The sequence below is a fragment of the Erigeron canadensis genome, chromosome 2 (assembly GCF_010389155.1).
Source record: "Erigeron canadensis isolate Cc75 chromosome 2, C_canadensis_v1, whole genome shotgun sequence".
NCBI classification, from domain to species: Eukaryota; Viridiplantae; Streptophyta; class Magnoliopsida; order Asterales; family Asteraceae; genus Erigeron; species Erigeron canadensis.
The window spans coordinates 24,505,990-24,521,322 of record NC_057762.1 but is presented as its reverse complement, the minus strand read 5'-3'; the positions used below and the strand labels follow the sequence as shown (position 1 = coordinate 24,521,322).

Genomic DNA, 15,333 nt, shown 5'->3' with positions numbered 1-15,333 from the left:
GTATTAACAGGAACATCAGTAGTAAAAGAATCAAATATTACATAAAGTACGTTACCTTTCTTAGCTAGCCATTCCTTGAACTTAGGGCAATCTTTCTGAACATGCCCTTGAGTACGACAGAGATTACATTTGATGTTCAAGACATTAGAGCTAGAGGTAACTGCACCAGGACTGATCTTTGAAGCTTTCTTTCCAGTCTTGTTAATGTTGTTACCCTTCCTCTTCTTAGAATTAGCAGTGGTAGTAAGGTGAACAGCTTCAGGTTTCTCGAGCTTAAGGCGATGCTCTTCTTGTTGACACATTGCAATCAGTTCACTCATCTTCCATTTATCTTTCTGAGCATTATAGTTAATTTTGAAGGCATCAAGCAGGCAATGATGTCATTATGAAATGCACAAGAAAATTATCAGAGACTTCCATTTCGAGAGTCTTAAGCTTGTTCGCCATGTCACTCATTTTCATTATGTCTTCACGGACACCGTTACTTCCATCATATTTCAGAGTAAGCATCTTTAGCATTAAGCTGCTTGCATGCGCTTTAGACGATCCCTTGAAGTAATCCTCAACAGATTTGAGGTAATCTTTGACTTTGTCAGACTCAGGGATAGCTCCTCGAAGACCAAGGGGAATAGAGTTCTTGACCGTCATAAGTGATAACCGATTCGCCTTGTCCCACTTCTCAAATGCTGCTTTCTGTTCTGCAGTAGAGTTCGTAGTAATAGCAGCGGGTTCATCATTACGAATGGCATAGTCAAGGTCAAGGTACCCCAGAGTAAGATCTAATTGATCTTTCCAAGCAGTGGAAATAAGGAGGATATAGATTTAGGATACAAGTAATAGAAGATTAATAAAGTAATGCCTAAAACTAAGGACAATTAGATTATAGTGACATAATTAGCTATCTAAAGCAGACTAAGCAATATCTATAAAACTAATGGAACTAAAGTAATGCCTAAACTTAACTAAGGGCTAATTATAATGTTCCTTATAATAACATAATTAGATATCCAAGGCTTATTAAGTAATGTCTCTAAAAGTAATGGAACTAACGTAATGCCTAAATACGTAAGAGGCTAAAGTAATGTTCCTAAAAGTAATGAGACTAAGACCATTATACTAATGAAGCCAGTGATAGGTAACCTATTGTAAACACCAAAACTATAAGTTGACATAAGGCTCTATATAGATTTACATCACCTTTGGGCAGAAGTAACTAATATCTAAGTACAAATGAGCATTAGGGTCATGCGGCACAACGCTTATCTTTTGACCTTTGGGCACAAAATTAAGAATCGTGTATCTTATGCATGAAAAATATTCCTTTTAGCACACAAAGTGTATTAAATCACCTTTGGGCAGAATCAATATACTTAGTGTTCATTATCCAAAAAAGGAAAAGAACGCACCATGAGAATCATATTTGACCTTTGGGCACAAATGATGAAACCATGTACATTAGTGCGAAGTCCCCACACATTACGGGGGTCCGGGGGCATCGCCCCTGGGAGCGGGGTCCAAGGGGCAGAGCCCCTGGCTGGGATCGAGCTACAAATAATTTTATCCTTAAAGTGCTATGGTAAAAATGTGTCAGAAAAAATAATTTTCGAAAATAAGAGACAAATTTAGCCACAAAATTATAAGGTAAAATTAGTAAGCACGAGTTCATTCATCAGCTAAAATCATCTTTAGTTTAATACGAACTTAAGTTATAACTCGTGAATAAGTAAGCACGAAGTAGACCATAAGTTCGTGATGATGTAAGCACGAAGGTAACATAAGTCAACACGATGTTCGTGTGATGACGTCAGCACGAAGAAGTCATAAGTCTACACGAAGTTCGTGATGACATCAGCGTGAATACAATCTGGTTCGTGTAATGATGTCAGCACGAAGTAGTAATGAGTTCGTGTGAAGATAGTTGAGTTCGTGCGAAGATAGCTGACTTCGTGCGAAGACATGAGCGCGAAGGTGATGCAGAAACTGTGATGACGTCAGCACGAAGTAGTTTTGAGTTCGTGTGAAGATAGCTGAGTTCGTGCGAAGATAGCTGACTTCGTGCGAAGACATGAGCGCGAAGGTGGTGCAGAAACTGTGATGACGTCAGCACGAAGTAGTAGTTTGAGTTCGTGATGACGTCAGCACGAGGTTCTTCATTTTGCAGCTTCTAAGTTCGCGTAAAACCCTCGAAACGAACCAAAAAACATAACAGGACTTCGTAACGCGGCTCTGATACCACATGTTGGAATACACATGGTTTGATTCAAGGGAAAATACTCACCAGATGATCCTGTGGAACCTGTAAAGGCATTAAACATGTTTGCCATTGATTTCGGGTTCCCAAAACAAGGTGATTGAGTTAGGATGAGATGGGTAATTCGGCTGTGATGTTATGCACGAATTCGAGAGGAGTAAACATACGAATTTGTGTGGGATTATGTGTGTGTGATTTAACCTTAACTTAGGGTTAATTACCCTTTATTTATAATGAGAGTAACTACACTTACCACACTTTAGTAATTACACATTCAACCCCTATGGTGTTTAATGTGTATACCATTAGTCCTCTTATTTACAATCACCTAATGGGAAACCCTATTCTACGTCTCTAAGAGTAAATACGCTCATCATATATTTACTTAGACATAGGGATTTCATTATCGTCAATTATCATATCAGGAATGATACATGATCAGTGACGGTCACACTAACGTGGTTCCAACATATAATACCCTTAAATCTCAATCACTCATTTTTTTCTCTCTCTCTTCAAATCTCAACCACTCATTTTTTTTCTCAGTCTTTCATAAATCATTTCTATTACTGTAATTCATTCAAAATCTTTTATCTCAAAAACCATATATCGATAAATTATAAAAATTGTATGGGTATTCTTAAAATTTCATGCTCTTTAATTAGAGTTGTCATTCCATATACCTTTGACAAATTTTTAAATCCGAGGACGGAGCCCATACGGCTAAAACTTTGGCTATCACACTCTATGACTTATCACCTTTTATAACCTATCATCCCTACCATCTTACCGCCGCAACTCGTAGACACTTTTATCGTATATTTAAAATATGAAATACATAACTTGAAGCATCTATATAAATCAAGTACCAACCATCAAAAACTTGATTAAGATATAGTATAAAGATATTAAGTATTAACATTAATTATTTGATTTAGAGTCATGTTATGAGTAATTTTAATTAGTTAGGGCACAAGCACTTTGGTTTAATTCAAAAGAATGCTATCAATCTTTATAATAGGTCATGCAATACTCTTGCAACGCAATCTCTTCAAAGAACATCCCGTTCACAAGTAATTTTATACGCTAAACTAGGATCCAGAAAAGAGCATATATATACAAAGCGTGCCTTAATAAAATAACAAATCTTACTCTCACAAATAATTTAGAAATGTAAGTTTATAGATATAGTATCGTTACACCAATTAAAATTCATTACAACAAATATGTTATTTCTTAATATTCATTTTTTCGTACATTTTAAAAATGTTAACAAAATTATTAATTTATTCACACTTATAAATGTGTGAAAAAGAACTCACATTTAAAAATGTGCATAAAGTTAAAGGATCAAATTTTGTTCACAATTATATATGTTGAAACAAAAAGTTCATATTTTCAAGTGTGTAAAAATATATAATTGTTCACACTTAAAAATGTAGAAGTAATTTGTGACACTAAATTTCCTCACACAAGAGAGTGCGAAGAATTTGAGTGTGACAAATTAGCTCTCACACTTTTAAGTGTGAAAATGTTTGACATTTTGTCACACTTTTAAGTGTAAACGTTTTGTTTATACATTTATACTTGTGAAAAAAAATATGACTTTATAAATTTTTTTCCACACTTCTAAGATTGAATTTTTTTATACAATTTTAAATGCGAACAAATTAACATATTTTTTTCTTTGTGAGCAATTGATATTTTTGTTGTAGTGATTGAACGAGCATTTTGTGGTTTCTCTCTACTTTCCTCTCATGTTATTTAAACAACTTCACATGTTCCATATTTTTGTAAATAACGTTTTATGATTTATTTTCAACTATAACATTTTCTTATATTTAGAGTTATATATAATTGGAGGGTCAGAGTGACACTTCACATGTTGTACTTTACTAGTGATAGTGTCTTTTGAATTTGGATATATCTTTATTATCTCTATATGTAAATATCTTCGGATCATGGGCATAATAAGATATTGATATATGTTATCGAATAAACGTTAATTAAGCATATGCTCTTAGACCATATTGAACGCCAACTGTATTAGCGGCGTTTTGCATCAAATACGCCGGAGTGTCGCCAGCATATCTGGTTGATAATCAAGACGCTGCATGAGATGAGTGTATTGGGTTTATATTATTATTTTGTATTTTCTTTTACTTTTATCCAAAAGGATTTTAAAGAAAAAAAAATTGCAATGGCTATATATATATATGTGTGTGTGTGTGAGTATTGCAGATATCGTTTTACTTGGATGGAAAAGATGAAGAAGTGATTTAATATATACTAGATGTATAACTGTGCGATGCGACGGTGTGTTGGTAATGGCAGCTGTAATGCTGGCGGCGATGGGTAGTAGTGATAGTACTGGTAGCACTAACAGTGTGGTTATCAATGTTAAAATAATTTATTTAAAGCGATAACATAGTTATTTTAAGGGTTGATGGAGTTATGTTAATTTCATTATGTTATAAGTATATAACTTGAAAATATTAAGAGAAATTTTAGTGTTATCAACTTTATATATTGGAAAAGAGAACGAAATAAATGTTTTATGATACATTTCATTATAAGTGTTATATTTTTAATTTACAAAAGTATTTGAATTTTAACTTTAACCACTTATACTTTTAATTATATTATATAATATTTGATAAAAGTTATGTTAATGTACATAAATATAAAACTCAATCAATTTATATAAGTTTTATCAAGATTTATGCAAAACAAAATATAACAACCAGTTTTTATTTATTTATTTATTGTAAAATCTCATTTCATTTTAAAACTTTTCAAAAATATTTATTGATTTCTCAAACAATAATTTGAGAATTTCACTTTATAAATGATTATCCTGTCAGCTACAATTTCTCATGTCTGCTACCTATGTCAATATTACACACTTTCATTATTTTCCGTTCTGTATTCAATATAACCGTAGTTAACCATTTTCAATTTTACAACTCCTTTATGATCATGATACCCTTAATCTGTTTTACACCCGTCGATATTATTGTTAACAAAATTCCATCGTAAGTCTTAAATCAACTCATCTCATGCGCATAACTCGTTCTATATATATAAACGAAATCATGCATTATCACTATTTTAAGTTGACAATCATATGATAATTTGTAGTAACAATAATCTAACAACCCTTTACAATTTATTCTTATTAATTACTACTAATAAAGCTAACCTGATTTATATTATGATGACTAGCAACAAACTAACTTATTTAGTATAATTAAAATAATCTTTTACCACTTCTAGTCATAGGTACAATATTACTCATATGGATAGGGATATATATTTAAAATCACATATAATAATCAACTTACCTTCAATTCAAGGCTAGATCGAAATGGTAGTTTATTGAAATTCTTCTTCCCATGTTCATGTTTTTATTTTTTTTGACATTGAACCAATTATTAATCACATATAAGAAAAACTCGTCACATCTTTGATGTAATTACGTACCTTTTATTATTATTATTATTATTATTATTATTATTATTATTATTATTATTATTATTATTATTATTATTATTATTATTATTATTATTATTATTATTACACCATTTTTTGCTAATATGTGGATACTGAGTATTTAACTTTTAGAAGTTGTGGACGGAGAGTGGTAAACGGAAGTCGGTTTTTTTGCACTTCTCTTTTATATTTTACCGTGGTAAAATGTGACTAAGCAATCTAGCAACTTTAGTTTCTACACCTTCTGGATAATGCATTAAAACGTATATATAGAATTATTAAAATGTGCTCAGAGGTTAGTCAAACAAAACTAATCTTTTAAAGTAGTTAAGAACAATTAAAGTTTTCACAATTATATCATAGGAAAGCTGCATATGTTTATATATTTCAAAAATAAATGTCGTATAGACTTTGCATAACATTCAAAATCAAACGACAAACGGCTTTAACTAAATTCTTATATATATATATATATGTCGTTTTTATTTCAAAACTTAATTCAAAATATGACTATTAAAATTCACGATGTTACATAAACAAAATTATTTAACACTGTTAGATAATTTAAGGCACTAAAAGTTGAAAAAAATCATTTGAAAATTGTAAGTGATGATTTTTTTTACCAAAGTATCTTTCTGCCTCATCAAACCACAAATATTAAGGACGACATGAACAATTTGTATTCTCACATCAAAATCAAAAAAGGAACAATGTTTTATTGATTTCTTCCTTTGACCCAAATGTGAAAGAATAAAGATATTAGGTTTTATCCAGCCACATCCCAACCCCCATTAGCCAACACTACTAGACATGTCGATACATTGAGTGGTGAAAGAATCTCTCTCCAATATGATGAAAAAACTAGATATGTTATCATATGATCCATTTGGACTCTTATTGGTAGTCTCAGCCCCAAGAATCATGGCCGAAGTACTCAATTTTGTGCATGACATGAGTGCACTGCCCACTACTCCCACCAAATACGCACACATGAATCCATGATGTATAAATCAATATTATCAAGCATCATCATGCATGTTAATTAAAGGGAAAGTGATATTTGTACAACAATATACTACAACTTTTATATCATGTTATATAAACCAATAAAAACAACTATGTGGTAAATATACCAATAGTTAATGGTACGAATACCACCTTCCTTAAATAAATCATATAAGTTTGGGTAAAGTCAAATCGTTTGGTTATTAAATTATGGGTAAAAGTGTAAAACACTGCTATAAAGGTGGATTTTCTTGCCAAATACTTTAGAGAGAAGGATCTTTGCAATGTTATGGGAGAGCAAACCTTATTACTAGGATTCTAATTTGAGGTGAACATATCAATTTTAAGGAGTGTTGTGAGTTTTTCTATCTTTTATAAAAAAAGAAAAAAGACAAGGAGTTCAATTAATGAGACCCAATGAGTGATTTCTTGTCTTTGTAATATGTTCTATGATTATTAATTCACTGCTTGTATCTTATGGTTAGTAGTTTAGTACCTTCCTAAGTTCCTAGTTAACGAAAGTTCATCTTTTTCATAAGAAAAGAAAAAAAATTTAAATCATATAGGCTAACGGCTAACGGCTAACCTACCTATGTATGATGGACCCAACTAATAATTTAAATTTTTTGTTAAAAGGAAAAAGGCTTACAATTTTACAAACTACAAACGTTGGCAATATAAACGTTACTCTATAACTACATTGATTTATAACTTCATAAAAGATATGTTTGAACTGTAAGAAAAAGTTTGGGATTTGGATGCACGGGATGTAAGCATTTGATATGATAATTACAACTTTATTCTTTGGCATTTGAGTGGAGTTCCCTATTCCCACTTCACTCATTAATAAAGTCAACACTTTTTAAGGAAAATGCTTCGTCTCTTTAGGGCGTTTACAAAGTTAAGTATTCCTCTACTCATAAAGCAACGTACATCAACAAAGAACAATCAACCAATGTTTTCATAACCGGACCAGACAACGAACCAATTATCTTATCGGTTACTGGTCAAATCGGTCGGATCGGTTGAATCGGATTAAGCAACCGGATAAAAATATTAAATATAATAAAACGTATGTATATATGGAAAAATGAAAATAAAAACGTACGAAATAATATGTACGTTTATTTGTTTATGAATTATATATTATGTCTAGTATATCGCTAGCGATGTGAAGAGATCGAGTTTCAAGAGAGAAGAAAGGCTATCATCTAAAGGAATAAATGATACTAGTCACATTTTGTTTAGCCCAAGATATGAGCTTTTAGTTAAATATTAAAAGAAGCCCATGAACCAGAACCGCCGGTTCCCAGTTAGACCACCGGTTCCCGGCCTAGCCGGCCGGTCCTTTGCACATCCGAACCAACACCATGAACCGGCCGTTAAAGCTACCGGGTCGCGGCCCAACCGGTTAAACCGGCCGGTCCGGTCCGGCCACAAAAACATTGCAATCAACGACTCTCTCTCTCTCTCTCTCTCTCTGCTCCCCGCCTTGACATTTTTCCCCTAGATCTTTTTTTAAACATACATGATCACAAAGGTTTGGAATGATAAAAAAGAAAAAAAAAAAAGTCAAAAACCATACATGTTAAACAATTTTATCATTGTTAGATAATAGCCACTAGTAATCTAGTATATACATGTTAAACAATTTTACCATTGTTAGATAATAGCAACTAGTAATCTACTATATATATATATATATATATATTAACTTGTCAAAACATTGCTTTAGCTTTTACATATATTTACTGTGTTTTACATATAACTTTACTATATTATACGTATACGTAAATTAACATGTATATAAACCATTTATTTACAAAAACCATAAAACTCAATATATAACTCAATTATATATTGGATCATATGTTTTTTTTTTCATTCATATGTAAAATGATATAAAAATATATATTGTATAATATTATTTTTAAAAACCAACGCGATATTCTTTTTAAAAACCATTAAAATAACAATTTACGAATTTATGAATTAGTTTGTTCACGTTTTGTTTGTATATGAAAATATGTGTGTATATATATATAGAAAAATGATTAATTAATCTAACTCATATGCCTAAAAATCAATCTAAACTTTAAGAATTTAACATGTGAATTTCACTATTTTTTTTTTCTAATCTTGTCCTCTGATTTTTTCACATGTTATCATCTTACTATTAGGTATATCTTTAAACATATCAATTATGTTGATTTATCATTATATATATACATAAGTATATTTAAGAGAGGAGACGGTGATATGTTAAAAGGTTTTGCAAATTGATGGGATTCCCTAAATTTGACATGCTTTTTATTGGGGAGGTGAAGTCAACCAAAAAGCAGACTTTCTTCTTATTCTTTATTCCACATGATGACGACTCCAATATAACTTACAGAACCAAGTTCCCTCCCACTGCACTATACAATGTTTTTAAGACCGGAAAACAAAGCGAACCGGTCTTTTTATTGATTCACTGGCCCGACCGGTAGAATTACTAAACCAGGAAATCACCTGGACCAAATATTGACTTTTTGTTGACTCGTTAAAAAAATTAAATAATAAAAAATCCCTAACCCTAATTCAGATAAAATTATTAAATGGGCATACTAATATCAAGAAACCAACTTTAAAATTACATGTAAAAGCATATGGTAAAGTTTTATAGTTGCGCCACGTCAATTACACATAAGTTATCCGTCTTAAACCTCCTTAGAGCATGATAAATCTATCTAAAGAGACTGAATATGAAATCGGCCAGTGTTTTTTCTTTCCCTCTCATGTGGAATTTAAACTCATGACCTTTTTATTATTGAAGTCAGTTCTCATCATATATAGTTCTCAACTACTTGAAATGATGGTCATGTGTAAAGGTGGCAAAATGTCCAGGTCGGATCGGGTTGGGTGACGGGTTAAAACGGATCCGGGTCAAAATGGGTTCGGGTCAATACGGGTCATTTAAAAATTACTTTGAATATCCATTTTTTATAATAATTTTTCATTTATTAAACACGTACGATACGGTATTTTATCCAACTCCGTAAAATATTAATGATTCATTATTGTATGTGTCTAGAGTTTTACTTTATCGGATTCCACCAGATATTAAACGATTTGTAATGTTTTAGTTTATAAATACGAGAGCAAGTACCCGCGCGTTGCGGCGGTGAGATGGTGGGGTGATACCTAGGTCATATAGTATGATAGGTTATAAGAGTTGATATGTCATAGAGTATGATAGTCAAATGCCTTAGCTGTACGGGCTCCGCCCTCGGATTTAAAAATTTGTCGAAAGTATATTGAATGACAACTCTAATGAAAGAGCATGAAATTTTAAGAACACCCATACAATTTTTATAGTTTATCAATGTACGGTTTTTGAGATAAAAGATTTTGAATGAATTTGAGGAATAAATGATTTATGGAGGAGAGAGAAAAAAGATGATTGGTTGAGATTTGAAAAGAGAGAAAGAGTATTATAGTTATTTTAGATAAATATAGAATAGATAGAAGGGGCATTTTGGGGAAGTACTTAAAATCAATATTGAAAATTTCAAGTTCAATGTTGAAAATCTAGGAAAAATCTGCTTTATAATATAGTATAGATAATATAAATATAATGATGATTAAAATCTGAGAAAATATTGACCAAATAAAAATGATTGATACATCTTTATGTAAAAGCTAGTAAAGGACGTTATAAGACATATCAGGTATGATGATGTTTCTTTTAAAAAACATAGAAAATAACAAATTAATCTTGATCAACTGATCATTCATTTTTTCAAAAAATTGAACGGCTTTTTTCTTTATAAAGTCAGTTTAACTGCCCCAGGCATGTGTCTAATGATCATTAACATGACCCAGGTCAAAACTGAATCCATGCATTCATGCGGGACGGGCCAAACACCAAATGGGCCTGATACGTCACTCTTTAATGTACTAAATTTAAAGTGAAAGTACATCAGCATATTGCACCATAGTAGCCAAACACTAACGAAAACACCTATGTACTTAATATAGTGACTAATCGTATACCCACGCTATACAGCGATGTTGTGGCGGCAGCGGTGGCGTTGGGTGTGATTATCAATGTAAAAATATATGTTTAAAAAGAGGTTGTGTAATTTCTTTAAGGGTTGATGGATGTTGTAAATAATTTCATTAAGTATATCTATACTATATTATAAAGTAGATCTCACCTGTTTACATTTTAAGTTTCAACATTTACTTTCTCAAAATGTCTATATATCAATTCTATATTTGCCTAACACATTTTCACTTTACTCAAATCTCAACCAATTATTTTTTTTTTCTCTCCTCCATAAATAATTTATTCCTCCAATTCATTCAAAATCTTTTATCTCAAAAACCGTACATCGATAAATTATAAAAATTATATAGATGTTCTTAAATTTTCATGTTCTTTCATTAGAGATGTCATTCGATATACTTTCGACGAATTTTTAAATCCGAGAGCGGACGACTAAGGCATTTGGCTATCACACTTTATGATTTATCACCTCCTATGACTAATCACACTCTATTACCTATCACCTCACCATCTCACCGCCACTAACTCGACGGCCGCCGCAACGCGCGGTTACCGTTCTCGTATTATGAATATATTAGGTATAAATATTCAAATTAATGAATAAATTAAGAAAACATATATTTTGAATAAATAAGTTTTATTTTTAAAAAAATGGAATGGATGAGATATTTTATATATTAATAAGATAAAGTAATTTATATGTCATTTTTGAAGGGATGTGACAAAAGTGTTACACTTATTCAATAAACAATATTTTAAGTAGAATAGATAGTTACTAAATCCTCATCTCATGCAAAGGTTGGAGGGTCTTTTCTACCATTTAGGTAGAAACTAGAAGCAGTCTCTCTACTTAGGTAGAGGTAAGGTCTGCCTACATCTTAACCTCCCCCATACACCGTCGAGGTATTGGGGCTCAAAACCCGCGAAAGGCGGCACTGAGCAATTACTTCTAGATAGTTACTAATGTGTGTGTCACAAGATGGTAAATCCAACATACAGTCATACACTACTAGTAACCAAAAGGCTGTGCTCAGGAAAGAGAACAATATGGATTGATTACTTTTGAATGGATCGTATGCATGTATTTCGTTTGTTAATTAAACTAGAGGGAAGGTCCGTATGATGCTCGACTTGAATTGTTTCTTTGTCAAACGCTATATGTAGGATCGTAGACAAAAAAAAAAACCTTTTTTATCATCTATTCAACGTACAATGTGTTAGGACTAATTTAGCGGAAAAGGGATATATAGAACAGTGGGAAGGTTACCTTCTCCTTGTTGGCACGCCCCAATTGTCCTGATAGTCGGTAGTTCTGCATATATAGCCCGCTGAAACCCAAAACCCACATTTCATACGTGTGAATATAAATACTGACATAAGTTGTTCTAGTGGTTGTTTTTTCTTTACTATTAACAGATGTAAACCCAAACAATCAAATCTATGTGAAGAGGAAAAGGGACATAATACTAAATTTGATAGCTTAGTTTGTTGGTTTCACTGGTCCAAACAAACACACTCAACATTAATATGTGAAAATATAAATACGTAGAGAAAAGGGAAATAATATGGAAAAACTTGGTATCTTTCATTAAACAAATGTACTAAAGTACTATTAACTTCCTTAAAGAACCAGACAAACAAACCAATGTACCTCAACATGCACCTCAACTCCATGTTCAGCTCCTACTTTTCTGGTCAACGACTCAACAATGACTCCTTCCAAACTCATGTATCAATACCCAATTATCCATGGATCAAACCTTTAATTGACCCATGAGCAAACTCGAACCATCAAGAATAACCCAACAATTCACCCCCATAATCTTGATGTCGTTTCTTGCTAAACCCTGCTTGAAATTTCTTGATTCGAAGTCTCTTGCTTGCTTCGAATCTCCTTGATACTTTTCTTGCTCTTACAGTTTAGATATCAAACCTTCATGCTTGTTATCTTGCAATTGTCTTCCAGTTCTTCCTAGATTCCTCACATCAAACTTTTATGCTTATTATCTTGCAACTATCTTCCAGTTCCTCCTAAATTTCTCACATCATGAACCATGGAGGTTAAATATTTAGAAGTTGCGAGCCATACATGACTGTCACTTACATCATAGGTCCGGTCTTGCCCTCGGTCTTTCTTGCTTTCTGAGCAGTCTTCCTTACTATAGCGTCTTCTTTCTCTCTTTCCGGTCAGCAACTTTCTTTCTGTCTTCACGCTGCCTTTCTTTCTTTCTTTCTTTCTTTCGGGATGTCGGGTTTTTTTTCTTCTTTCTAATCGACTCGCATTCTTTCTTTCTGGTGGCTTGCTACTTTCTTCCTTTCTTGCAATACCACCAGTCTCTTTCTTTAAGCTGATTTGGACCAGCCAACTTTATCTTCTCGAGCCTGAAATCTGTGATTTCTTTACTCTTTGGTCTTTCTTTACAACTTGCTTACAACAGCATATCACCTGCAACTTTCTTCACTTCTTAAAAAGCAATTTAGACCATCCTGTTTTCTTGTCGCTGATCACAAAATCACCAGCCTTCTAGTTCTTTCTACTGATCACATACTTCGATCAACCGTACTTCTTCCCATTTCACCCCTGCAGCCATGGGCTGCTCTCTCTTCTCTCCACCAACTCTCAAACTGCCTTCTTTTTAAGCCTTGCTCTAACACCAAATGTTGCTTTCACAAGGCCAAACTCACACACTCAACACACTAATATGTATGATAATATAAATATGCAGAGAAAATGAAAATAATATGCGAAAACTTGATATATTTCATTAAACAAATGAGGCTATATATAGCCTAACATAAACAAACGCGGGGACTAATAAAAATGTTAAAATACTATTAACTTCTCTAAGGAACCACACAAACAAACACCCCACTCCTTTTACCAACATATACTTCACCTCAACTCCATGTTCAACCTCCCACTTTTCTGGTCAACCAATACTCTTTCCAAACTCATGTATCTGTACCCAATTATCCACGAATCAAACCCATACTTGACCCGTGAACAAACTCGACCCGTCAAGATTAACCCAATGTGTATTAAAATACATTTTAAATGATAAGTCCAGTAACTGTAAGTTCATTCTTCAAAGCAAAAAATGTTGGAAAGGCCCGTTGTCGTAACTCACTATAACTAAGCTAACAATGCGTCGAAACACAAAATCTTCTTCATGATGGTGTCGAATATAATTTTCGTTAAGAATGTATATCCAGTGGCCTGGTAAAAGTAATGATACTAAAAATGAAATGTGAAGATGTGACAATGGCCAACATCGACCCATTCACTAAGTAGTTGGCAAAAGTGGTAATTTAACGTATTAAACTGAAGAAAGTAACATATGAGGTTCTAAATCTGAGATAATTAACTGATCTTTAGTATCCTTTTGTCAAATTTGCAAACGCAAAAGATACCTTTGTCAGCAAGCATTAGGGAGAAAAGGGTAGAAAATTTTGGCTCACAATTCCTATTTAGATTAAGATATGCAATATTAGGTTTGCTGCTAGACATATGAGAAAGCCACATTAACCGGTATCATTGTTTAGTGTAAGATCACAAACGTATTAGGATAAAGTAAGCGAACATGTATACAAAATAACAACTAAAGGGGGGGGGGGGGGGGGGGGGATAAGAAAGAACACTGAATACTAAACATAAACGTAGAAACCGTTTTCAATAAAATAATATGTAGCGAACCTTTGATTCATCCCTTTTGAAGTAAGCAATGTTTTGGGGCTCTAGCCTTTAATTCATGAACCTTACGGCTAAACCTTTAAGCATGTAAAAATGCAGTTTGTAAGAAAAACCATTTCTTTCATTTGAAACCCATTGAGTGTTGTGGTGAAGCAAACTTACTTTCAATGTCGACCTTATATGATGGTTAGAAAGATGTTGATTTTTGAAGTCATGAGTAATGTTCAAAGTTATGTAACTAAAAAATGGATATTTATTGACAAATGTGTTTGAACCGCTAAATTCTTTGTAAGTTAATTCATCGCAGCAAAACTAAAAACTCATGTCTTGTCCATTGTGATTTATTTGATTTAGTAGTCAAATAAGCATAATAAGGACTTCTCAGTATATAGATACAACTGCCTAAGTCTATGAAGCCATTAATTGTTAAAAATCTTGATGCAATATAAGCGAGCAAAAAGTAAAATCCGCATGTAAGTTGAGGTGCATACCATGAAACAACAACCAAATCATACATCGTAATCCCTACATCCGCCAATGCAAGACTGGCACATGACTTCTCCACATGAAGGTACCTACAACAATCATTTGCAGATACTTAATATCAAGTTACACAGTGGTAATATGAAGCATTTGTTAAACTAATAAGTCAAACCTGAGAGAGACTACATACATTAATGGTCCAGAATCCGGATTATGCGGTAACATGTTCTTTTAACAACACCAGACCCATTTCACATAGTCTTATAAACATACAAACACAAAAAGAACAACATTTCTTGAGTCATTCTATTCCGTTTGATCCATATTATATCTAAAACTTTTAAGACAACACAGGAAATT

The 15,333-nt window shown here is 32.6% G+C and overlaps 1 protein-coding gene across 1 annotated transcript; it reads right to left on the bottom strand.

The window, feature by feature from the left end:
• Positions 1 to 363: 363 nt before the first annotated feature.
• Positions 364 to 12,528, bottom strand: LOC122587933. Its single transcript, XM_043760087.1, has 3 exons — positions 12,451 to 12,528; positions 12,067 to 12,127; positions 364 to 788 (listed from the first exon to the last, which is right to left on the bottom strand). The coding sequence occupies exons 1-3, from the start codon at positions 12,526 to 12,528 to the stop codon at positions 364 to 366; spliced, it is 564 nt and encodes a 187-aa protein (XP_043616022.1).
• Positions 12,529 to 15,333: the final 2,805 nt, after the last annotated feature.